The sequence below is a fragment of the Copadichromis virginalis genome, linkage group LG14, assembly GCF_057382275.1.
Source record: "Copadichromis virginalis isolate Kocher_CV1m ecotype Utaka linkage group LG14, C_Virginalis_male_GT1.1, whole genome shotgun sequence".
Classification (NCBI taxonomy): Eukaryota; Metazoa; Chordata; class Actinopteri; order Cichliformes; family Cichlidae; genus Copadichromis; species Copadichromis virginalis.
This window is the reverse complement of record NC_140631.1, coordinates 33985618-34011890: the sequence shown is the minus strand read 5'-3', so window position 1 is coordinate 34011890 and position 26273 is coordinate 33985618. Positions and strand designations below refer to the sequence as shown.

General features: G+C 38.9%; 2 protein-coding genes across 3 annotated transcripts; both read right to left on the bottom strand.

Moving 5' to 3' along the window:
• Positions 1-6461: 6461 nt before the first annotated feature.
• Positions 6462-10891, bottom strand: n4bp2l2 (NEDD4 binding protein 2-like 2). 2 transcript variants are annotated; one of them, XM_085430556.1, is made up of 6 exons: positions 10838-10891; positions 8322-9373; positions 8104-8228; positions 7439-7527; positions 7248-7324; positions 6462-7149 (listed from the first exon to the last, which is right to left on the bottom strand). In XM_085430556.1, the coding sequence occupies exons 1-6, from the start codon at positions 10889-10891 to the stop codon at positions 6975-6977; spliced, it is 1572 nt and encodes a 523-aa protein (XP_085286682.1). In that variant the 3' UTR covers positions 6462-6974. The 2 variants fall into 2 exon arrangements, with proteins under 2 accessions (XP_085286682.1, XP_085286681.1); XM_085430555.1 differs by having other exon boundaries at positions 10765-10858.
• Positions 10892-11870: 979 nt separating this feature from the next.
• On the bottom strand, positions 11871-26028 carry brca2 (BRCA2 DNA repair associated). Its single transcript, XM_085430554.1, has 27 exons — positions 25918-26028; positions 25527-25613; positions 25101-25334; positions 24862-24925; positions 24502-24554; positions 24372-24400; positions 24141-24252; positions 24001-24056; positions 23622-23712; positions 22922-23506; positions 17386-22803; positions 16977-17075; positions 16818-16887; positions 16266-16726; positions 16003-16193; positions 15701-15888; positions 15427-15597; positions 14737-15109; positions 14496-14651; positions 14270-14417; positions 14076-14188; positions 13801-13996; positions 13529-13695; positions 13289-13427; positions 12940-13196; positions 12583-12726; positions 11871-12464 (listed from the first exon to the last, which is right to left on the bottom strand). Exons 2-27 carry the CDS (start codon positions 25579-25581, stop codon positions 12111-12113), a joined length of 9924 nt encoding a protein of 3307 aa, XP_085286680.1. The 5' UTR covers positions 25582-25613; positions 25918-26028; the 3' UTR covers positions 11871-12110.
• Positions 26029-26273: the final 245 nt, after the last annotated feature.

Sequence of the window (26273 nt, the reverse complement as noted above, 5' to 3'; positions counted from 1 at the left end):
TGGTAAGCAGTTCCAGTTTAAAGGCTATTGAAGTTGATGGAGCTAAAATTGCATCTAGAAAAATATAATGATACAAACCACATAATATCTGAGGGTTTGTGACAGTAGTCGTGCCTCAGTAAAAAAACAAACAAAAAAACTTTGGTGATGAATTAATAAAGCTGCAAAAGTGATCACAGTATCTTCTTCTTTCAGCTTGTCCCTCTAGGGGTCGCCACAACAGATCACCTGCCTCCATCTCACCCTATCACTAGTATTTTCGTCTGTCGCACAAACGCTCTGCTGGTCCTCCTTCACTATACATGAATCTGCCCTGACGTCTTCCTCTTTTCCTTCTGCCTGGCAGCTTCATTTTCAGCATCCTTTGTCCAGTACACCCACTCTCGTGACACCCTCGTGTCAGATGCCCAAACCAATTAGTCAGTATCTATACAACAGAAACAATGCCACATGGCTACACCAACTCTTGAATAATTAATTATGGGAACAATAATTCATCTGCTCAAACATTCCCATCTCCCAGCTGTTTGATGGAAATTAAGCTTGATTTTGTACCTCTGTATTATAGATGATGCAATGCTCCTTCATTTGACTTTGATAGACTAATACCAACTTTTAGAAATAATTTTAGGCAGAACTAAAACCATCAAAATTGTACTTGTGTAATGATATGTATATAAAAGATCCTACTCCTTGTCCAGTCATTGGATGTTCATGTATTTTCACTATTCAGCCCACTACTGATTTCTATAACAAAAGACACACCCTTGCGCCTTTATTTTGAAAATCACGCCATGCAGCATCCGCTCTTCTTGTATATAACTTGACACAACTGATGGGTTTTCAGCGTGTAAAAAGATGACACCCTGTGCGGTTGCAGAGCATGGCTGTCATTGGCTATGAGCCTCACGTGACAACCACAATAAACAACGTGACAGGTAGAACATGAGGTCCTTCATTTTATGCTTCACCCGTTTCCCATTTCCCTTAATGGCTTTTAACTTTTACAAAGTCCCTGACTTCATCCCAAGGCTGCAATAAAAACGGACAACCCCCCCCCCCCCCCCCCCCCAAATTCATTCAATTAAAGTAGAAACTGACAGTAATCCATAAGATGTTTTTTACAGTTTCACCTACATGTTGGTATTAATTGCTAATTAATTACTATTACAGGCTCCTCAATGAGATATGATCGCCCCATTTTTTATTGCTTTGTAAATAGCACTTACTCTCATTAGCACCAAGTACAAAGGGTGAGCTACAGGATCCTGTTCATCCTGACCTTCCACTTGCAATGATATGGTACTAAGGTTATAATAACACAAGAACTGCATATATTAAAAACTAAATAAAAAAAATTAAACAGCTTTTAGTTCCACACCATTAAGCCACTTAATGTGTTTTCTACTCTGGTAATAATTAGTGCACATTAGCCTGTCACATCCACTTTTCCTTGTCCTCTGCTTCCCATGTCAGCTGTGAATTCATCTGCCATTTTTGTTCCTGAGATGCTTAAGAGCAGAAACGTATTTATGGTTCATCACTGCCATTTAGGGAGCACAGAGCACTCATCACAGCTGCCTACATCATCATCATTCAAAGCACACTTTTGCTCCATTCTGCTGCAGGCTTTCTCACATTAAAATGACGCGCACCTCCGCACCCGAGAAGTACACAGTACAAACACATTTAAACTGGCGGCTAATGAAAATAAGTAGAAACGCAGATGTCCCCTCAGCAGAGGTTTAGCAGCTGTTAAACAACAGTAATTACTTTTAGTCTCTTCAAACACTCTGTTAAATCATGAATTCAGTTAGGAGACAGACGGCATCCTTCATAATGGTTATATATCAAGGACACTTATGAGTCCTCAGCACGCAGATTTCTATTTTTCTGCAGCAGAAAATATTTCCCAGGGACAGACATTATCTCATAGTATTTGCCTTTCATTGATTTAAGCCGGCACCTTTTAGTCCAAGCCTGCTCCCTACAGACTGTATCACCAAAACACTTGCTGCTGTATTTATTAACTGGTTGTTGTTAACTAAAGACTGTGACTTTGTGGTGCCAGGAGGAAGTGTGGGTGTGGTAACTCCTGCTCAAATTATGAGTTTTCCTGTTTCCTGACTTCCTGTAATTGAGTGGCAAATTGTGTTACAGTGATCTTCTGTACATTCTAAGGTAGTTTTTAAATACTGCTGGCCAGTGCTGTTGCATGAGAAATATCAGCAGTGGTCTGTAACTCCATTGGATAAGGGTTTGTTGGAGTTGCTAAATCCAGCCACCAATACAGTCATAATAACTTCTTATCCCTGCTATTTATAGAACGATCATTTCTAAGTGTGCCTGGAGAAGGTCAGTGACTGAAAGGCTGCCCCTACAGAACGAACAATGCACTGCAAAGTCTTCAGTGCTTTTTTCCGCCCCATTATAATGGACCATGAAATAGAAATGTCAATAGAAATCATAAAAACGCCATGTAGTTCCCTGCCTCTGCAATGTGGTCCTCTTTAGACAGCTGCTGAAACAATCCTCCTTCAAAACAAGATTTTATGACATCAGAATAATCGTGTTTTTCTTTGGAAATGGACTGTTTCCTATAACCCTCTCCATATCAGCATTCAGACACGAGCTTCATCGAGGTCCTACTTGTTAAACAGCTCCAGGATTACAAAGGTCAAAGCTTTTACATTAAAGATAAGGGAGTCGACAGCTGTGCTGCTCAGCACTGATGTTTGTGATTTAAAAGTTCAAAGGTCTTATTCTGTTACAGTGACAGCCACAAGACCAGCTTTTTTCCTTCTTGGCTGTCTTTGCCTCTCTTCTAGGTAACAGGTGGGTGAAGCTGACCTAGTTAGGGTTGCACTATAAAGCAGGGCTGTCGAAACCTCTCAGGGGCTCTTCTCTGCTGCTCTCCCCCATGCTGGCTTACTGACAGACAGAGCATCTCAGGTTTTCCTTTTTATTTTTGCATGCATACAGTCACTCATTCATTTACAGTTCACCGAGACGTTGCGTACATATTAATTAGCTGACAATCAAGCATACTATTTTTGGTTTTATTACTTTAATTAAAATAACAAACATCATCTATGTGAGGCCTTCATTTTGAGCCGAATTGTGACAACATACAGTTGTCTACTGTTTCCTGGTCTGATAAGACTTTTAATAACTAATTCAAGCTTGTTTGCATTATTATTCTAACAAGGGTGGAACCAAAGGGCCTTTAATTTTATAGAAAATGTTTTTGGAGGGTGTAATTTCTCTTTAAAAAGTGAAGTCTAGATTAAATTTAAAACGGTTTCTCTTCTTTGTTATTGACTTGAGTTACTCATTAAAGCCTTTTCATCTTGTTCTTCTGCCCCCGGCACCCATTTTGCAAGAAAATCTAATAGCAGTTTTTGACCATTTAGCCTAACTCTTCACTGCAGACAGGGCTGCACTCACATCAAAAGACAGAAAGCAAATCCATTAGAAATCCCCTTTAAAGGGCCTCTTCATTGATTCTCTTGACTCAAGGTCAGATTATATCTTAGGGAGACTCACAGGACGGCTTAGCCTTTTTAAATACTGAACATACTTGAGGCCAGCTCTGCATTTTAAGATTCAATAAGTTTTTATTTACCAGTTAAATCTAATTTATGGGTTTCCTTCCTACCATTTATTTTCACAGTTTAGCCTTGACTTTTTTTTGTAGTTCCGTGCAGAATAACCCTTTAAACAAATAAGGCAATCATTTACAAAAATCAAAAAGCAAGCTTGTGCAAGACTTAGATTCAGTCTTAAAACTTCCACAAACACTGAAACAGAGAGATTATTGCATATCTTACATATCACATCAACCTGCATTATTTTTTTTTTGTGGAAAATTTGTAACACTAAAATGTATAAAATGTAAAAAGTTGGTGTAGCATTAAAAACCCTCTACAGAAAAGATAGGAAGCTGCAGACAGCAGTACGCTGAATACTGCAGTCTAAAAAACAAATAACTAACCCTAAACACATATTTTTAAGACTGGAAGAGCATCAGTTGGAAACACTGCCTTCAAGAGAATTAAAACTACGACCAGTGAAACCAGTCACGTGGATTCCTATTATTAAGTTAATATTTGGTAAAAAGTGTGACCTCACAGTGGCATTTCATTCTGGACAATAATCCTTTGCCCACTCTCATTCACTGGTATTTTCTTCACCCTTCATTGATCCCTTTCTCTAACTCAAACCAACACATACTGCATTTGGGTTAAATCTCAGTTTATGTGCATCCAATTATCAGTATGCTGTTCTTAAGCATACAACAGTGCAGCAAAATGTGAAGCAGAGAAACAGGAAAGTTAACCCAGATCTGTCACATTAAGATCCCAAAGACAAATACCAACTTGTCCCATGTTAGTCCCAGTTCCAAAAAACACGACCTAATTTTCTTAAAAACAAAATTTTCAACCAGTATAACACCGCAGACACACATTTAACTATATAGTCTGTGGTGTAGAAAAAACTTTCTGGTTCCCCACACAACAACGATTGGGGGAAAAGAGTCAACAAAACATCACCTCTGTGCCGCATTAATGAGCACCAGCAGGAACAGTGGGGTGAAATGTGATTTCCTGTGAGACACACAGTAATGAACACTGAATGCTATCAGACAAAGACCTCTCCACACTTGGTGTTTAGCGCTATATCAGAGTTTCTACAGTAATAGGGTCTCTACTCAATGTTTCCCTACAGTAATTGGCTGCAGCAGCTGTAGATGGGTTATTCTTCTTTGGCAAACTGTCCGTGAGGCATATTGTGTTTACAAAGACGCAACAGTTTTTAACTGGAGGCACACCTATTACTGCTTCGCTTTCACAAATGAGCACACAAAATGCAGGATCACCAATTTTGAGTCTGCCAGAAGACAGAAACAATATTGTCCATTTGCACACTGACAGGGTTAGTTTTTGTTTACCGGTATGCTGATTACAATTTACAGGCCTTTGTTTAAAAAAAAACATGTTTTTAAAAGTTTACCAGGAGCCAAGATGAGGTTCTTTTTCATCCTTTCATGCACCCAAACAAAGAAACACAAAGAATCTGTTTTATACAAGAAACACTAAATTTTTATCAGGTTGATTTGTTTAACTCTGACTTTTTGGACACTCATTTTAGCTTCAGGCACACTTTTTTAGATCACTTGGACTCAGCACAGCTTAGGAAAGGATTTCCTAATAACCACTATGAACAGAAGAAAAATTCTGTTCAAATTAGAAAATTTCAATTGGTTTCAAACATTATGCACCAACACTTTAACTCAAAGACATCAGAATCAGTCTGTTTTGTTAATCCTTAAGCGCTTCTGCTAGGAAACTGTTCTACTAGCTGCCATAAAATATTTACCCTAAAAAAAGCATTAAATAGTTTTCACAAAGACATTAAAACAGAAAAAATGCATCACATGGAAGTTACTGTATAGTTTAGTTGTTTTTCACAGGACGGTGTGTAGTCCTGTGAAAAACTAAGTACATATTTACTGCTTTGATAGGAAATAAGAGGGCATTTAGCAGCCAGGTGCTGCTGCTTCAATGCACTTAATTAACTGACCAATCAGTAAGTGTGACCACCTCAATAAAAGCAGTTTGGCAGTCTGCAGTCTCCAAAAAAGCTCAATCTCAGCCTCTTCAGGCCCCAGTTAGCAGGTTAAATATTAAAGTTCATGGTAGTATAATATAAAAAGACTGAACACGTATGGCTTATTTGATATTATTTGAAAAAACATTCATCTCTCTAAAAATATGGCAACACAGCTTAGATTTGCAAAGTTGCATCTGAAAAACCACAGGACTTCTGGGGCAATGACGTCTGGAGACATAAAGTATGACAAAAATGCAGATATTATAGAGCCGCTACTGATGAACATCCAACACAGCATATCAGCAAACACCTCACACCGGCTGTCAAGCACAGTGGCAGAGGGGTGAGTTAGTTCATTTGGAAGCCACAGGACCTCGGCATCTTGCAGTCATTGAGTTTACAAAAAACTCCTCTGTATACCAAAGTATTCTAGAGTGAGCTGTGCTTTCAACTGTCTCACGGTTAAAGCTTGGCTGAAATTCTGCGACTTCAGTTACTGCTGCTAAAGGTGGTTCTGCAAACTAATAAAATCAGAGGGTATACTTGAATCGACTAAATTTCTTTATACACACAGACACACAATGTGTGTGATATTCCCATGTTGGTGTTGTTCCTGCATCAACATTTGCTTATGTAAAACTCTCTTCTGGAACAAATAGAAAGCACTTCAAGTGTTTCCTTTATTAATGTATGCTATATAACAATATATTATCAAGCTATTTTTGCTGTTAGCCAAATTTAGCTACTCATATTGGTTTACTTGTGACAGTTTTTAATAGCATTAGCTAGCTTCTTGGCTAATGCTAACTAAATACCCAGACAACAGGACTGGTCAGTTGCAACACTGATCCTGGACCAACAATGTTTTAATTATGTAAGAACAACACTAACACCAGTGTAACAAACTAAAAAAGAAAATTCATATCAATGTTTATATTTGGCTATTTTGGCACTGAAAATCTGCCTATTGGTTATGTCGCAGGAAGAAACAATTTCTAGCTAAAAAAAAAAAAGAAAGAAAGAAAGAATGAAAGAGAACAACAACCAAGATGATAAATCACTGATCAAGCTCACCAAAAATTGGAACAACTTGTAAATGAGTAAAAAAATAAATTTAAAACAGGGCAAACTCCTGGTTTTCACTGTTGTTCTGTAATGTGAAGAATACGCATACTGTAAAAATCTGTTATTACATACTAAATTGCAATTTTAATTTCCTCAGAAAAATATTTTTTCTCTTTTCTTAGAAAAAAATTACAGTATACAAAGTAATATATTAAAAACAGGTACAAATTATAAAAATCACAATATTTACTCTAAAAATGGTCATACAAGGTAAATTACGAAGCTGTTAAATTGTCTTAGAAATTATGTAAATTTGGCTTTTTCCTCATCATTTGTGGCTGCTCTGGTTGACGTCTCTGGTTCACATGAAACGGTTCTTCTGAATTCATGACAATGTCTATGGATATGGGAATAGAAAAACGGTCCATCATCTGCGCGATCTTCTCCTGAGGAACACCGTGTTTGTTCCTCCTGGAGGTAAAAGAAAAAGAAAAAAAGAGGATAATGTTAGAATGTGAAGTCTAAACTATGTCTAACAGCATTTTAATATCATGAGTCAGAAATCATACTTCTCCAGCTCGTAAGGATCATATTTCCACCTGGTGTCCGGTTCACAAAAGTCAACTTTGTATCCGCTCTCCAAAGCCTGATGCAGGAGTTGGAGGAATTCGAAGGATTAGTGAAAGTGGTATGAAATATTAACTAATAATAAAAACAACAACAACAACAATAATAATAAATATTTAGTATGGCCACTTACCATTTTGACATATGGCTTCATTTCCCAGGCTTGAATGTTTGTATTATCAATAATAATGGGAGACCGGCCATCATGAAGAGCACTTCTAGCTGAGAAGATTAAGAAAAGATTCTGACAAGTTCTGGCAAGAAAATTAAAACTGTTTTTAAACCAAAATGTTTAATTTGTTTTATGTTCCATTTAATTTGATTTTTTTTTTTTTCGACAATCACTTTTCGCCCCCATGTTGCTCACACATTATCAGTGAAAAAGTCACCTATTTAACATTTCTGTTTTAAATGCTGGATAGCTAGGCCACTGAAACATCTCTTCAAATAAACACACTCGCACATTAGCACAACATTAAAACCACCTGTCTGAAAATTGTGTAGGCCAACCCACACAAAAACAACACTAACCAATTAGGGACTTCCAGGGGTCTCCTGTGATATCAGGCACCATTAAAGTTAACAGTGAATCCTTTTGGTTACCAAGATGTTTAGGAGACCGTGTAAATGCCTTAGGCTCTTTTTTAAGTGTGTTAATGTTGTGGCTGATTCATTTAAAATACTCTATAGACCGGGGGATCTTGCTTTTTGTCAGATGAATATGTAAACCACTACAGTACAGAGGCACTGTGGTTGCTTTACTCGTATTAAATGACTGAAATTGTAATGAGTCAATACCTCTTCTCTGATTCCACTCATGTGCTGCTCCAAGAAGACTAGGATCATAGTGGTAGCCATCTTTGTGTGCAAAGTAATCATCTGTGCTCAAAATGATCCCACTGGGGCCAGTGGAGAGCAGCTCCCTGTGGGAAACAATCGGTGTCAAACTGCTGTTTTTAAGCTATAAGATAAGAATAAATAGATCGAAATTAAATTAAGATTACACACAGATTTACCTGGCACGTGTGGATTTCCCAGATCCTGGCAATCCCCGCATCAAGATCAGCACCAGGGCTGAATGGCTTGCATGTGTGTCGTCACGCGGCTGATAGTAGTGCTGTCGCTCCCAAGGTTCATTTTCTGAATCACATCTCTGGAGCCTGTCATAATCTTCATTTAACTGAGAGAGCTCTTCACTTCTATCTCTAGGCCACCTGACATTTTCATTAGCTGAGTGTCCATCATAGCTGGAGCCATGCACATCCCTGTCAAACTGATGTTGAGGACCTCCATAAAATCCCTGAGAGTGGTGTCTGGAAACATTTGGAGGTGGGAATCTATAAAAAGGTGGAAACCGCAGCTCCTCTTGAAAGCGGTTTGCCATGCTTGGATGTTGAAAGGTAGGGTTCACATGTGGTGGTGGGTTTTGTAGATTTGGGAATGCATATGGTGGTGGTTGGTGAGGGAATGGTGGCCTCTGAAATCTCAGGTGTGGTGGCCTGTCCAGTGGTTGTGGATGACGCCACTGGGGAGAGCTCAGCTCCGGGCCTGGCCTCTGCCTCCTGGGATTGTATGGCTCATTTTGATACCAGTGAGGCCATGCTGGCTGTTTTCTTCCATTGCTTTTTTGGGAGCCATCTGTTTCTTCAAAGTCCCTCATGTTAGCAATTTTCTCCTCAGGAACATCCTGAGTTTTGTTGCTGGTGGGTAATTTAGTAGGTACAAGTGGCTGATCAAAAGCTGCATCTTGTTTCCCTGGGTTACCATTAGCACCATCAGGGGTATTGATCTTCTCAAGCTCTTTGTAAAACTCACTCAGCGAGTCTTCAATGACAGACTCGGCTGCAGTTGTTTGTGGAGGAAATGCTGGACCGATGAAGGCAGAGCTGGTGAATCCTACCTCCCTTAACACGCGGTCCCTGACACTGCTGTCTGGAGCGCCACCGTCAGTGCCCACACACTTACTGTTTGTGTCAGCAGAGTCATCTTTACAAGCTTCTTTATCCTCACTCACACAAGATGTTTCTATGGCATCAGAGGTTGTACAACATAATTCAGGCTGAGACATCTGGATGAAAACAGATTAGAATACTTACAACATTGAAACACCACAAAAATACTACATAATAATACTGCATTTTATTCCTATTCTTATTATTTTGCTTTATTTATTTTATCTTATAGATTTTTCAGTGCTGCTATGCCAATTTATAAACGTAGCAGAAAAAGTAAGAAAATGTTTGGTTGATTATTTCTTTGTAACAACGCTTTTTGGCAAAAAAAAAAAAAGAAAAAAAAAGAGTTATGCTTGTGGAAAGCTTGTTTATTTGACCTGAAATGGTGCCGCATTTGTAAGGAAAATGCATTTCTGGGTTGAGCAGAAGAGTTGAATATGTGGGTTGCACCCATGAAAAATCTTCTCTGCTGATGCCAGCCACACATCTTATTCTGCTTCTGTCTCTTGTTTGGTGTTATTTACTGGAGTGTGATGATTAAAGTCTGAAGAAAGAAAGCATTTTGCCAATTTAATAATTTATTAATTAAACAAACAGGAGCCTGCCATCTCCTTTTCATGCTGGTCAACAGCTTGGTCACACACTGCTGTGGGATGCCATCCCATTTGTCAACCAGCATTTGTCACAAGTCAGCCAATGTGGTTGTGTTGGTCATTCTGGCACAAACGCCCACAAAGCCTAAGCTGATCCCAAAAATATTCAATGGGACTTTGATAAACCCCGCTCTGTCAGGGTGAGTGTTGTGATCGTGGAGAATAAAGGTTAGTTCCAGACTGTGGGGATCTTTCTGCACTAAAATTGCCTCCAATGATGACAAGCCTTGTTTTTACAGTGAGGGAGATGACACTCCATATCATCACACTGTTTCCACCAAAAGCTGTTACGCTATCCAATCAGCATAAAGTTCCCTGCATCTTATCCACAGTCTGTCTCTATGATCCAACTGCGATAGGAGAAATCTCATTAGAGCCCATGCTCACAGGTGCTGATAATCAGGCACCAATAAGGCACGTGATTGTCAACACATGGGGTGCCAGAAGCTCAAACTAAGAGTCAATAGCAGAATAAGACCCTTGACATTGGCAGAAAAGATTTGGCGAGTTTTTCATTTTCCTTACAAATGTAAAGGGAAATAAACAGACTTTCCAACGGTATAAGACTTTTTGTCAATAACCCATGTCACAAAATATATACATCCACCAAAAACATTTGGCTTGCTTTTTGGGCTGGGTTTATATGTAAATACAAGTGCACATGATTAAACACACCGTAGATTAATCAGCTAAAATCGAAACCATGTCTTCTGCCAACCATTAACCTTTGGCTAACGTGCCACAACACGAGTTGCACAGAAAACAAGAAAAATAAATAAATAAATAAACAAAATTGTTCACTACGTAAACGTAAAATAATAGAGTAACGGACGATATTCACGGTTGCCTACCGTTCATACTGGGGATGCATAAATTCAGGGGAAACCCACATTAACCGGTGTGCAGATTCAAAATCGCACTTGCCTTGTGTTTACGGAAGTGACTTTCTTCTTCTATTCTCTTATTAATGGCAGGCATCCTGGCCACTCGTTGCGTGAGCGACACCAGCGGGACTGAAAGGCGACGGGGTAGTGACAAAAATGGGTACAAAGAGCAGTAGCTACTTTATACAAAGAGCAGTAACTACTTCACCGAGTCCCGCTGTATTTTATAATGCCTGCGTTTCTATAGCGTATGTGAGCAGTTGCTATTCACTGCCCTGGACTGCATTATAAACTGCTTCCTGACATCTTTATATTGAAAATACCTAAATAAATTTTAAAAAAAGAGACCAGAATTAAAAAAAAAAGAAAAAAAAAAAGTCCAAGTCAGCATTACAGTTAAGCGAAAACAGCTAAATCAAATCGATATACTTGTGACATCTCCACAAACTAATCACTAGTGGTGTAGCAAAATGGTGAAATACTTAACGCTTTGAATCAAGAGCACTCAAAGTGGTTATTACAAACTTTTTTATATGGTGAATTTCTTTAAGTTATACTGTATTCTTGTACCTATAAACCTTTTTTAAAGCTTCCAAAAATAAATCAATATTTGTCAGTTTGACATAACTGACAAATCTTACCTTGATTAATAACCCTTAATTAGTTGTTCCCACCTTTAGTAAAATGACTAAAGGAATTTGCTCATTTGTAGTCTAGAGGAATCATTTTTCTGTATGACTTTATCAGCCTCTCATATCTTCTTTACATTGTTTCAGTTCATTGAAGTTATGCTTGTATAAATGAATGCAACCAAACTATATTATGTGATTATTTCAGATGCAATTTGGCAAACCCGAGCTGTACTTTTATATAGATGCTCAAACTTGTTGACGATCAATTAATCAAGTACAGTTCATTAACAGCAAGTAGCTGCTACTTCCCTTCTTAATTCCTAAGAAGGCAGTAAGGATGTAAACCCCCCAAACAACAATACATTACTACAAGAATCAACCAGTTTCTCAACCCTGAAGGTGTTTGTCTTTAAATGCAAAAACAGACCCACAGACCAAAACTGCTAGAATAAAATTCTGAATTTATTTAACACTGAATGCAGGAACCTCACAGAAACAAGTATAAAATTGTAAAACATTGTGAAGTGACATGATTTCAATATTTACTTTCCCCATTTTATGAGGCCAACAAGTCTACAAAAAACCCTAAAAAAAATGTGTTATATACACACAGAACCTTAACATCTACATTCAGTCAATTGAAAAGCTGTAGCGTGTTTGTCATCACACAGTGGTATGTATCTAGATTAAATTAACACGCAGTGCCTGGGTATCAATCATAGCCAGTTCCTCATCATTCACCCATTCATCCTCCCCTAGTGAGTCAGCGGGTTTGTGAGATGGTGTCTGTACAGTTTTTAAAGTGCTTGGTGTCACAGACCTCCGAGGTGGGTTGAATGTCTTATTTACACATGGAGAAGCCACTGAGCCCAGATGGGAAAGAGGTGGCGGAGACGGGATACGAGACAGATAGTCCAGTGCTCTCCTTCTTTTCAGGCTTTTGGGATCTTTTTCTGCTGAAGATGTTGGTGTAGGAGACTTCCTGCTGACAGGTGTGACGGATCCAAGGTTTCTGCCTGGCTTCTGAGAAATCACCTGTATAAAAAGACACAATCAAGATGATGGGCTTAGAACTGATATATTACTAGATGACATTATGTTATAACAGATATACTGAAAAACACCAGATACCACAGCATGAAGTTAAACTCACACTTGACTTTATGTCTTGTCTTCTGTCTGTTAGAGAAGCTGGTGTTTGTCTTTGGAGAGCTGGAGAGGAGCTGTAGCTACGGCCATTTGATCTGACTAATTCTGAAAGCTTCTCTTCAGCAGTTACAAAGAAGTTCTCCTGACACTGAAAAGAAAAGTGATGAAAATGTTAACATTTTATTGCATTCAAATAAGTCTGAGATGAAGATAAACAAGGAAAAAAAATATGTTAGTACACTACTTTATTACATTTTCTACAAAACAATTTTTAGTACTGAGGAGATTAGCACTTTTGCTGTGAGAGAGCAGTTTCTGAAGAATATCAGCAGCTTTTAAGGTTTTGATTTTAGCATCTTACCTGGACCAGAGTTTTAAGCTGGCTGAAAGATTCCTGTAGATGAACCTCTTTAGGATTTGTAGAAAAACTTGTCAGATCTCCAGCATACACAACAGGCGTGGGATGCATTGACTGACCTCTGAGCTGGAGGTTGCTCAGAGCCAATATGACGCGTGGTTTTAACACGTCTTCTAGACCAGTCTGAGACAAGCTGCTGAAACAGCGAACTTTCACAAAATTCAGTTTCTCATCAGCCAAATAAAATGCAGGAGATGAACCTGTGTTCAAAAGAAGACGACTTTTCAGCTAACTTGATGCGAGCAGTTGTAAGAAAAGCAAGTGATAAAACAAAAAACAAAAAAACACCTACCCTTTCCATCTACAACATTGATGACATATCCTGCTAGATCAATTTCTCCACACAGTGGCTCAAAATCTGGATTTTGAAGATTCAAAAAATTTGTGCAAACTCTTGGTTGGAAGTATGTTGACAACCATTCATGTGATGCCTGAATGGAAACATTACAAAAGTTTCAATGACATGTTTAATTTATAAACGGTAAAAAAAAAAAATTCACATGTGCTAAAGGGAGTTTGTTTCCTACAGTACCTGTAGCTCTTGAAATTGTGTTTTCTTTGTCCCAGTGAGCTGAACAGGTTCGATACAGCTACGTTTCTTTCCATCTGAAGTGGTGAGGTTATAGACTTTGAATCGACAGCCTTCCTTTAGTAAAGACTGTAGATCTGAGGAAGGTCGCCAAAGATTCAGCTGGTAAACTGAAACCAAGATTAAAACAAAAAAAAGTTAGCACAACGTAGTTCGCAAGTTACAGTAATTATAAAAAAAAAAAGAGTCAAACAAGAAGACAAATGAAGACACACCCCTGCCGGGTTGCTCCATGGAGTCGGCAATGCAGAGTCTCCACACGGGTGTAACCTCTCGTTTGGGGCAGTTCATTTCATTCTCCTCTGCTTCCAGAGCACGGTGATATCGATCCTGCAGTTCAGCCTGCTTCTTCTCCATCAGAGAGCGTCTGTAGGTATGAAGGGCCTCCAACTGGTGTGCACTCAAATGAGCCTAAGAGGGGAAAATAATATACTAAAACCCTTCACAGCTGAAATTAGGCCAACAATCTGTAAAGCAAATGTTTTACTACCTCAAGGTAAGCCGGATCATCTCCCACTGCTTCATACAGCTCTTCTCCATCCTGCAGATTTGCAATTTCTTGATGACTGATTGTTTTTCTTCGCCGCTGTGGTTTGATACTCCCTAAAGATAAAAGCTTATAAAAAACTTATCGAATTTCAGACTGTAGCAGCTTGTTCAACTTGTTGTAAACCTGATCCTTACCCTTTTCTTCATTTTCAAATTCAGATTGAATCTTGGCAAATAAGATTTCCATTGCTTTTTGTTTGTGACTGTTGTATCGTCTCGCCTCCTTCTCTTCTGCACGTGAAGAACGGAATACAACACTGCCATCTGGCTTCCTCTCCATCCACTGAGAAATACATATTAGACAGAGTTAAAAAGGATAAAACCCAAATCTGACTAACAGTGATTATATATCAGTGCACACCTGCATGGGATAGCTTCTCAGTACAACAATGTCAACAGATCCTACTGGACCTCCATTGCTATACAAACAGGAGATTGGAAGGAGGAATGGCCGAGGATCCTTGTGAAATCCTAGCTTAGCATCCCATCGTGCAGGTCTGCAGCTATTGGCACAGATCTAAACACATGAAGCGGAAGTAAGACATCTTCTTTTCTGGTTGTGTTGTGTAGAGATAAAAGTTGTGGTCTCTGTCTTAGACTACCTTTAACATCAGAGATTCAGGCGCCTCCAGAGGGGAGCAAGCATCTTGTGATCCGACCAGCTGAGCCCCATGGATGATCAACTTGCCCCCGACAGTCAGTCGACCTTTGTGAACCATTGCAGTCAAAGGTTCATCCAGCTGAGCTTTAATGGCATACCAACCATCTGTCAGCCAAATGAGTGCAGCTGAAGTTTCAACCTTTGCATCTGCACTGTGAGGGGTTTTGGTGTCATTGTGACTCTGTGTTTTTGGGGAGTGACCCCTGGAGATGATATCGCAAACACAGAGAACCAGGGTTTTGGCTGCCGTGTCATCCTTTTCCATGATCTTTCTCAGAGCTGGCCTGCGGCTGTGGTCCACCTCTACATCATATCTGACATAAACAGAATATGTTTTAGAAAAAATCAATGAATACATTAAATTGAGTCAATAATTACCTAGCAGCTATTTTGCTAGGTAGATGCCAACATTTGTATCCCACATTTAACATTATCCCATTGTATTCAGCATAATTAGCTAAAAGTGTAATTCACTGCAAAGTCTATATTTTCAACATTTATTTTGCCTTTAAAATACCGTACAAAATGGCAGTTAGAAAAGCATAACAACACTTATTTGTCAACAAGATATGCAAATTAAAAAGTGACCTACAACTGCATAAATATCTGAGCAAGCTTTAGTTGCACATACCTGTACTTAAGTTGGAGGAGAATCTGCTCGGGTGTGAGACACCGGCTGCCCACTATTTCTGGAAAAGATTTTTCCATAGAGGCCTGCTTCCACACAATCCATCTGTAGTGATTGTACACCCATGCTTCACTGATCAATTTAGGATCCACACCCGGGGTGTCACATAAAGCTCTGTGGGCATATAAGGACGAGATATTTAGTATATTAAGCTTATATTTTATTGCTAAACCTGATTACTCCAATTCATTTAACACAAAGTGTGATTCAGTAATACCTATAAAACTCTTCTTTCCCCGCAGTCCCATCATTGCTGGGGACCAGCCATCCTCCATCAGCAAGCTGAACTCCACCTTCATCTGTAAAGGCTTCCAGTTTGATGAACTGCAGCAGGCTGAAGCGGAAAGATTCTGCATTCTCACTAGTGATATCGGAAACATATTTTTGGACTCCATATCCATAAAGCTGAAAAATAAAAACAAGTACATTTGTGTCTCACAGTCTGTGTTTAACACCAAAACAAACAAATCAAAGTATGCTTAAAAATGCTAAAAAACCCAGTGACAGTTACAGCCTTGCCTTTTTTGGGGTGTATCTTCCTGGGATCTTTCCATTCACTGCAGCTTTTAGTGGGATCCTAGGTACTCCTGATGTTTTTTTAAGATACAAGCTCCCTGGAAGAGGTCGAATGTTCTGGCGCTTCTTCTTCCTGAGCCTCATGTCTTGTATATCCTGTGCCAGCTCAGTGTTCTGAAGATTCTGATATACATCTGCAAACGGATTTTTTTTAAACTGTCACAAAGAAACTTTTACACTGATGTACCTCAAACTGTTTACTGCACCTTGTCTTCTTGAACATGTGCCATCTACACCTGATGTCTCTCCAACAGCACTGACAGACCTGAAGTCAACAGGTAAGCTTTGATTATTCATATCGTCACTTCGAGCTGCAGCCACAGCAGTTCCATCCGCAGCGCCTTGTGTTTTTTTAGTGGGCGGCACAAAACACTTGCTGTTAGATGACATTACAAACGGTTTTTGGTGTTTGTCTTCCCCCTCATGCGCTTTACAGGAACTCTCTTCAACAATAGTTCTTTGTTTTTTGAATGGAGGAACAAAGGCTGAAGGTATTCTTATGCTATCCTTGAGCACCATAGTCTTATGGGTTTCTGTCTTTGCATTTCTGACAAATGGAGGAACAAATGCTGATGTCTTGTAATGTGCCGATTTGCTCCTGGGGTCTCCTGTCATTGAGTTCTGTATTTGTGTCTTTTGGAATCTAGTTTCCACATAGGTTTTTCCACTGTTGCAGAAAAGAAAAGAAAGGACATATCAGAAAAAGCTTATAACTTTGTTAACCTGTTTGAAAACATGGTGCTTCAACAGGAACATACCTGTGCGGCCGAGTAATGTTTGGATAAAGGGAGGTGCTGTATTTAAAAACTCCCCTGTCCTTCATTAAACCTTATTTAGGGATAAATACAAATAGTTATTTAATGAATAACACAAAATAAACAGTTCTCAGAAAACGTGCCATAGTGCTAACAATTTACCATTGGAACAACTTTTGACTGGGTAGAGAGTTGAAGCTTTTGGATCCACGAGACTCCTGTCAAACTCTTCCAGTAACCGTCTTTTTAGGGGAGGCTGACCTAAATAGTTAGAAGGCTATTATTCTCAAAGCAGAGCTGTGGCTTAAAGTTAATTATGATCAGGCATGTTTACTCATCTGAAAACAATGGTTTCATGTCATAAAGTATCATTTAACTTTTCTAAAAAAAAAAAAGAAAAAAGAAAATTCCAAATAGTAAGCAATACAGCTTAATCCTAAATTGCAAGAAATGTATTAATGCAATTTGCTTGAAAAACATCAATAAATTAATTAAATAAGTTTTGAAAATAGCAGCACAGTTTCAATAAAAATATTACACTTAAACTCTGAGTAGCAATGCAGGTACCTACCATTCATTTCTGTGTCTTCCACTGATCTTTTCCCTCTTCTCTTTTCACTCTCTTCACACCCATTGGCACTTGTGTTATGTTGTAGTGGCATATTTTCTAAAGTCATGAAGAGATTGTGTTCAGCCAGACCTTCATCTTCTAGCAAAGCTTTAGTACAGTCCAGAGCTTCCTGGGCAAGAAATTTTTGCTGGGTCTCTGTGCAACCAGTAAGGTTAAGTGACTGAAAGTTAAGAACTGAAGACTCATTTGGTTTTAAAACTTTAGACTCCTTGGTGCTGCTCTCCTCATTTATTTCATAGTCCAGCAGACACTGCATTTCCTCTTCAGGGCAATCATGCAGAGTGCCTGCCCCAGATGGTGTTATGGTGTCTTCCTGAAACTTAAATGCATCTTTAGCTGCCTTGTTATTGACAGACGTACAACCATGTCCTCTTAAATTTTCAACTTTTAGGTCAGACTCTTGCAAGGAGGGCACGGATTCAACTACAAGAGAGGCAGTTCCCTTGGTAGACATGTACTTGTCAGAGGCTGTTGTGAGGTTTGAACCCGAAGGTCCTTCCACATCTTCTACTTTTGACAGATTTGGCATAGGATCGTCTTGTGGGCTTGTTGAAAATAATAGGGAATCATGACATTCCCCATCATCAAATTCTTTGAAAAGACTGGTTGCTTTCAAAAGACTTTTTTTGGACACTTGGACTTTAACTCCCCCTGCAGTGCTGAAACCACAATGTGTTTCCTCTCGATTGTGAGCATCAATTTTCTTATCGTTCTTTCTTGTGTGTGCAACAGCTGGGGTGTCTCTGCTCTGACTAATATCACTGAAAAGAGCTTTCGCCTTCTGCATGGCCTCTGATGAAAGTGCAACAGGCTTACCACTGGCTGCAAGAAAACCACTACTCCTGAATGGTGGACCATGAGCCGAAATCTTGCCCCGTGGTGCTGTTATACTGATTTTATCCTCAACTCCTTCACATTCACTTAGAAGGGTTTTGGCTCTCTTCAGAGCTTTAGATGAAACAGCGACTCCTTTTCCACTTGCTGTCTGAAATCCAACACTTTGTTGGGGCCAAGTGTTTTTTTGTTTCATGTGTTCATTTGTGACTTCAGTACATCCATTTCCTGAGTCCTTAGAAATGTCACTGATAGACAATGTATTATGTTTTACTGAAATTCCATAGTTAATATCCATATTGCAATATTTAGTAAAACCATCTTCCACTTGCATTGCCTTTTTTGAAACAGAGTCATCAGCTTCCTTCAAAAGATGTTTTGCTTTCAGAAGGTTTTGCTCTGAAACATTAACTTTTTCTCCTCCTACAGTTTTGGAGCTACATTGCATTTTCTGTGTGTTTTCACCGTAGTCATATTTCTTGTGACTATTCTTTGCATGTGGAATCTCTGCACTGATACTTATATCACCAAAGAGAGCTTTCGCCCTCTGAAGGGCCTCAGAGGAAAATGCTACAGGCTTTCCACTTGCAGCACGAAATCCACCATTCTGAGGAAGTGAGTCATGAACTGGAATCTTGGAACATGAAGGGTTTATACCAATTTTATCCTCCATTTCATTACATTCACCCAACAGAGATCTTGCTTTCCTTAGAGCTTCAGATGCAATGGTAACTCCTTTTCCACTCGCTGTTTGTAGCAACAAAGTGTCATTTTTTTGTTCCGCTTGTTTGTCTTTGTCCTCAGTGTATCTTTTCTCAGACTCTACAGAAAAGCCCAAAGTCGCCTTTTGCTGTAGTCTGGTTTCTGGAAGGTTTTTCTCATCACTCCCTGTTCCAACCATATGTGCTATACTTTTGTGTTTTGCTGAAATGCCATTGCTAACATCCATATCACAGTCTTCTGCCATTTGCATTGCTTTTGTTAAAACAGAATCATCTAAGACCTTCAAAAGATGTTTTGCATTCAAAAGATCTTTCTGTGATACATGAACCTTTTTTCCGCCTGCAGTTTTGAAACCGCTCTGCATTTTTGCCATAGGTTCACAATTGTCATGGTTTCTGTCACTGTTCTTTGCATGTGGGCTCTCTGCACTGGAAATTATATCACTGAAGAGAGTTTTAGCCTTCTGAAGGGCCTCAGATGAAAGTGCCACAGGCTTTCCACTGGCTGCAAGAAATCTACCATTCTCTGGGACTGGAGTCTTTGAACATGATGGCTTTCCACTTCTATCACCCAATTCATCAAATTCACCCAACAGGGATTTTGCTTTCTTGAGGGCTTCAGATGAAATAGCAAGTCCTTTTCCGCTCGCTGTCTGAAACCCACCACTTTGTAGTGGGAAACTGGCTTCTTTTTTTTTTAGCTGTTTGTTTTTGTCTTCAGTGCATCCGCTTCCAGACTTTACAAAAATTTTTATACTCTGTGTGTGTGGAACAACTGGACTCTCTGTACTGGAAATGATATCACTGAAAAGAGCCTTCTGAAGGGCTTCGGATGAAAGTGTCAAAGCCTTTCCACTGGCTGCATGAAATCCACCACTTGTGGGGAGTGGGCTGTAAACTGAAGTCTTCAAATGTGACTGATTAACATTGATTTTAGTGTTCTCTTCATCACATTGCTCCAACAGGGATGTTGCTCTCTTAAGGGCTTCAGATGAAATGGAAACTCCCTTTCCATTTACTGGACCAAATCCACCACTTTGTAGTGGCAAACTGTCTTTTTGTTTCACTTGTTTATTTGCAGACTCTACAGAAATGTTTGAAGTCATCCCTTGATCTGGTCTAATTCCTAAGTCACTGCCACTTCCACTTGTATGCATAATATTTTCACCATTGTTAACATCTATATCACGGTCTACTCTCTCTTGCATAGCGTTTGTTAAAACAGAATCTTCAAAGTCCTTTAAAATTTGCTTCTCTGAGACATGGACGTTTTCTCCCTCTGCGGTCAAACCACTCTGCATTTTGTCTGGATGTTCACAATTGTCATTTTTCTTGTCACCGTTCTTTGGGTAAGGACCAGCTGGGCTGTCTGCACTGAAACTGATGTCACTGAAAAGTGCTTTGGCCTTCTGAAGGGCCTTGGAGGAAAATGCTATTTTCTTTCCACTGGCTGCAAGAAATCCTACATTGCTGGGTGGTGGGCCATATACTGGAATCTTGTAATGTGATGGTTTTGCATTGATTTTATGATACACTGTATCAGATTCACTCAACGGGCATTTTGCTTTCTTGTGAGCTGTGGATGAAATTGAAACTCCTTTCCCAGTGGCTGTGTCAAATCCACTTGTTTTAGGAATAGATTCTTTATTTTGAGCAGTGAACTGTTCTGCTCTTAAAACATTTTCTTTTTGGCTTATTTTTTTGCTTGTGTCTTCAAGTGAATAAGTGTCATTCAGAAGACATTTAGCCTTTTTCATTGCATCAGCTGACACGGATACTTTCCTCCCACTGGCTGTACAGAATCCATCACCACTGCTCAATTCACTGATGGCAGAGGAATCAATACTCTTTAATGCTGGGCATGGTAGAAGCTTTGAAGTGGAAAATGAGTTTTCATGGAAAGAAACTGGATTTTTAAATTCCAGCACAGTGTTACAACCAACACGTTCCATTTCTATATCATCAGGATGTGGCCTACTTAGTCCAGTGTTTACATTCTCAAACTCTGTGTCTACAATGGCATGTTCCTCAGAAATGGTAATGGCATCCATTTTGCAGTTTTCAAAACTTTTCGTAGTATCTTTATCTTGCATGTCTCTGGCCTGTTTCAATGCAGAGACAGGCTGTTTGGTGTTGGAAAAACAACTCCAAGTTTTCTCTTCAACGTGGCAGTCGTCTTTGAGAGTGAACTTGAAATCAGCTGTGGCCGTTTCAGAATCTACATTGCACATCTTTTTGGTTTTTCCATCAGTCTCAGCAGCCTGTTTGTGTGATATATTCAGATCTGACACATTAATTTCTAAATCAGCAAATAAAGCTCTAGCTTTGCTTAGACATGTTTTTGAAACTCTTAAAGCATTCCCTCCTGCAGTCTTAAAGGTAACACCAAGCATTAAAGGATTCGGTTTCTCCATCTTGCTTGCGTCACCGTGCTCAGCTCTGTTAAGACTTTTTTGCTTCTTTGATATAAGCCAATTATTTCTTCCAGGAATGTCTTCTGAAGAGGAAAGCACCTCTCCAGCAGAGATATTTTCTCTTTTTACAGAACTCGACACTGATACACCGGTGGATTTATCAGTGATGTTTGATGTCCCACCATTTGCTTTTTCATCTACCACACAGGTCATTTTGTCAGGCATGGCAGTTATTGCCAAGTGCTTTTCAGCATCTGAACTAAAGCTGTCATCAAAATCTATGCCTGCAAGAAAATCAGGATCAAGGTCTTTGTCAGTCTTCTCTAGAAAGCAGGCATTTTCTTGAAAAGGCTGTTTTACTTCTGCACCTCTGAACTGTGTAAATTCAAACTGGCTATCTGCTTCTTCCAAGAGAGTGCACAGTTCTGTCACATCAGCTTTTTGTGAAGCTGTTAAGTGGCAGCTGCCACCCTCAAATATTTCACTTACAGAAGGTTGCTGATTTGATACAGAAACTGTGCTTGTCATGGATCCATTGCTCTGGCTATTTTTAAGTTTCGTGGCACTGTTGCATTTGGTGGGCTGATCGCCATCTCTTTCTTCAAAGAGATGCCTTGCCTTCTCCAGGTTGGCCAAGGAAATTTGTATACCTTTATTTGAAGCTGTTTTGAATCCTGATGCATGAGCGGGTGGAAGAGAAATGTTTGTCTTCTCTAGCAGTCTGCCACGAACCTCACCATTTTGTGGAATGCAGTTAAGGCCATCATCAGTTCCTTTTAGACTGCTTGGCAGTTGTGATACTGTGCTCTCCTTGTCCAACTGACCTTCTCTTTCGCCATCTATAGTCTGTCTTTCCAGGAGCTGGGATTTTTCATTTCCTCTCTGCGTAGATGGAAAAGGAGTAGTCCTGTGAATATCAGTTTTTGATCCAGTGTTCTCTGAGAAAGGAACAATACAAGAAGAAGCAGTGTGAGTGATATCTGCAACAGCAGACTGGAAACCACTGTCACTTATGGTGCCTTCATTGGTGGAATAATTTTGATTAGTGGTAGACGTATGTCCTGTGTTACTGATGCTGTTATAGTCATGGTGAAGGCTTGCTTGAATTGTTTGATGCTTAGCTTTTTTCATGGCCAACAGACAGGCTGAAGGTGAGAAGTGGTCTTGATCTTCTGCAACTCCTTTAGTCGGTCTACCAGAGTCTGAAATTTGGCTGAAGTCTTGTGCAAAATCTTTGTGAAGCTGTGACATGTCAAGATCCTGGACTTTTTCTTGCACAGATGAAGGCAAATTTTCCAAAGTACATTTTTCTTCTGCATTCTTCTCATTACTGCAGCAGCTTGCTTCATCTGGGGCATCTTGTGACTGCTTACTACTCAGTTCTGGTCCTAAAAGAAAGCATGGTGATAAAAAACAAAAGTTTTCAGTCATTATAGAAAACAAAAAAAAAACACTTCTATTTTAACAGAAAAATATACATATATTTTTAATAATTAAATATGTTACCAGTATCTGGAATTACTGATGATGTGTTCATCTTCTGAAAGTTAGTTTCATTTTCTTTAACTTTTGGCTTCAAAGTCTCAACAGTGTAAATAAATTTTCTTTTTTTCCTAATTAATCCAGTGTCTGTGATTTTTATAGGTGGCCTGACAAGCTGTCTAGAATCAAAGTCAGGCTGCAGTTCTGTTAAAATATTATTTTCTGCAGTACAAGGGGGAATTTCAGATAAATTCAATGGAGACCATTGGCTGATTCCAGTGCTTCCATTTTTTGCCGGTGGGGATGATGGAACGGTGCTATGTTCTTCATCAGCTTTGTGCTCTTCATTACACTGGTTTGTTTTTGAGATATCTGTAGAGCTGCAGTCATGTTCACTTAATTTGAATTGCTTCCGTCTGATTCTGTCAGGTTTCACTTTTCTCAGTGCTGAACTACTGTTGGCGAGGAAAGTGGATGAAGCATTTTGAAATTCATCAGGAACACTGGCCATTTTGCCATCTCCATTAGCACCCCGTAGTATCTGTTGCCAAATACCCTCATTCTGCATTAATAAAGTCTGGGAGGAAACAACTTCAGGCAAAACAGCATCTGTTGATGACAGAGCAACAATCAGCATGTCAGCCAAAATTGTTGGGAGCCATAGTTAGTTCACAAATATTCACCATTTCAGTTAATGTGATACTAAAAAAAGAGAAGTCAGTACCGTGGTTATCAGTAGTTATATTATCATTTTTAGGTGGTGCTACCACAATTCTGGAAGGATTTGAAAGAGAAGGGAAAAGCTTCCGTACAAACTGGAAAAGGTAAGAGGACAAAACACTTTGTCAGCAGAAATCTGAAATGTTGCACCTCTTTGCTTGTAATATGTCAAAAAGAGTAATACAATAAGAACAATTTCTGATTCTGATTTCTAGTAACACATAAAATCATAAATTCAACCATTCTTAACATGTTACAATTTCAGAATATCCATTTAAAGAATGTGAATACAGCAGGACCAGAAATTCAACATTGAGTGATATTCATCAAAATAATAGATAAAGATAGGTTTGCTGTATATTTGTGCTGGACTGAGTACTCACAACAACACTTTTGTCTGCAGAAACACTCACTGGACAGGGACTCTCATCAACTTTAGCTGCAAGATTAAAAGGAGACAAAAAATTAATGAACATATAACCTTTTCAGTTGTTTAAAATGAGCGAGTCTGCTATTGGCTTACACAAAATCAGGGTAGATGGAACAGGGGGTGGTGTATTCAAAGAACTGGTCCATGAAATATCAGGGTTAATCTGTGCACCAAGACTTTCAGAAATATGCTTGGCATAGCTCATCTGTATCATTAAAAACAAAAATCAAAACAAAAACAAAGATAGGTACATTTAATTTTATTCACTCTTCTACATTCAAATACTATCAGAAAAATATTAATCATTGGATATGCTATACGTACTGGAGATTTATGCGGGGTATCAAGTGGATCTGTAAATATGGTAGAAGTAAGCAAATTAAGCAGTGATGATTAAGTCTTGGCTTCTGTATGCAATTCATGTAAATGAGACTAAGATTATATTTAACCTCACCAAAATTGTCCTGATTCTGAGGTTGGATTTCCTCATATTCTGTATCAGGAACCCTAAAAAAGTCAAAACATACATTAAAAACAGCCAATAGCTGGAAAAACATAAAAAGCCAAGCTGTTGTTGTAAAATTATCATGAAAATAGCTCCCTCCCAACCCCCCCCCCCCCCACAAAATAAGGCAGTTTTTCAGTATGCTTTATTAAAATCAGTTATTGTTGTTCCTGTTGTGATTTAATTACACAACTACTTAAATTATTTAATCACTTAAAAAACAAAACAAACCCCCCATACCATTCACAAAAATGGCAGTATATATAGCAACTCTGAATTTAAACACTGATAATTCATTGTTGCACTCACCCCTTTTTTGAGATCCGAAACACATATGGACTTTGTGTTTCCATCCATGGCAATGTATCATTTTCTAAGAAGTATCACAGAGAAACAATATTTTTAGATTTAATCTAAGAATAAGTAGGTTACAGCAGCTTCTTGATTGCAATTAAATCAAAACAGAAACCTATATTTTTATTTAGCAAGTGTTTAAATAACATGTTGGAGATTTACAGTATAAATAAGTAACAATCTGAATGAATTACCTTGTGTAGTAGAGAACGACCGCTCATCCACAATTTCAGGTAACACAATTCGACTGTGTCTGAAAACTTTAGGAGTAGAAAACAGCTGACTGTCTACTGCAGTTTTGTCTAAAGGGGTTTTAAAATGTCCCTCCTGATTGGCACAGAGCTCATCTTGATCAGAGCCGCTACCCTCATTCGCTGACGTTTGAGCAGTCAGTATGTCAAACCAGTTGTGATCCAGTGGTCCCAGTTCTAAAATGTTCATAATGGGTAAGAACTCATCATTAAGTCGACAAGCCACAAACCGATTTAGAGGGGAAAGGTAAATCTGTACAATGCATTTCTACTTATAATATTCAGAATACAACTGTTTTTGCGGGCGTCTGATTAAAAAGTACCGATGACCAAAATCACAGCTTTTTGATGTTGCATAGGTTTTCCTACCTTTCCAGATTTCATCTTTGAATGTCTCGTACATGTTTTTTAAGGGCAAATCCATTCCACTGACTGCACTGTACTACAGCTTGATACCTGAGAATGTGAATGTAACATAACTTGAATGAAAAAGCAGAAAGGTTTCCCGAGTTTCAGAACAAAGTTGTGGTGTACATTTACTAGGGCAGTCACACTACAACGTAGCCGGTATTCAACTACATTACCTAAAAACTACCGTGACAGCGAAACTGTTTGGGCAACAATGAGTAACGTTAGCTTACGTTTGTTTTAGATAAGCAAAAAAACTTTACGGAGAAACATTTTATTTTACACTGACAGCCTATCGTTGTCAAATTTGGGGGAGCCCACAAAAAGTGAATTTAACGTTTTTCAGACTTACCATGACGACGTTCAAGAGTGTGCACTTTCATGTCGCGATATATCTCGTAATATAATGATGTAAAGACACAATAAAACTAAAAATACGATGCAAAGGGGATAGCCAAGAAAAACTCGGCCTGCTAGCTAGCACGTTCACGCGACAAAAACAAACCTCGCGCGTCGCGCACCGGAACTCAAGGGCACTTCAAAATAAAAGACCGCTTGAATTTTTAACCCTTGATATTCCTAATAACACGAATGCTACTGATACTACTACTACTACTAACAACAACAATAATAATAATTAATTGAATTATTTAGTAAGCAGTCGTTAAACTTTTGACTTTATATGATACTAAGCTGGAAGACTCACTT

Coding starts and splice junctions, on each gene's coding strand:
- n4bp2l2 (XM_085430556.1), bottom strand. CDS start 10,891: ATGCCTGCCATTAATAAGAGAATAGAAGAAGAAAGTCACTTCCGTAAA. Junction 8,229..8,321: donor GGGAAATCCACACGTGCCAG/GTAAATCTGTGT, acceptor TGTTTCCCACAG/GGAGCTGCTCTCCACTGGCC. Junction 7,325..7,438: donor TGAAGCCATATGTCAAAATG/GTAAGTGGCCAT, acceptor CTCCTGCATCAG/GCTTTGGAGAGCGGATACAA.
- brca2 (XM_085430554.1), bottom strand. CDS start 25,581: ATGGATTTGCCCTTAAAAAACATGTACGAGACATTCAAAGATGAAATC. Junction 16,727..16,817: donor AACATTACTCGGCCGCACAG/GTATGTTCCTGT, acceptor TTTCTGCAACAG/TGGAAAAACCTATGTGGAAA. Junction 15,889..16,002: donor GAAGATACACCCCAAAAAAG/GCAAGGCTGTAA, acceptor TTTATTTTTCAG/CTTTATGGATATGGAGTCCA.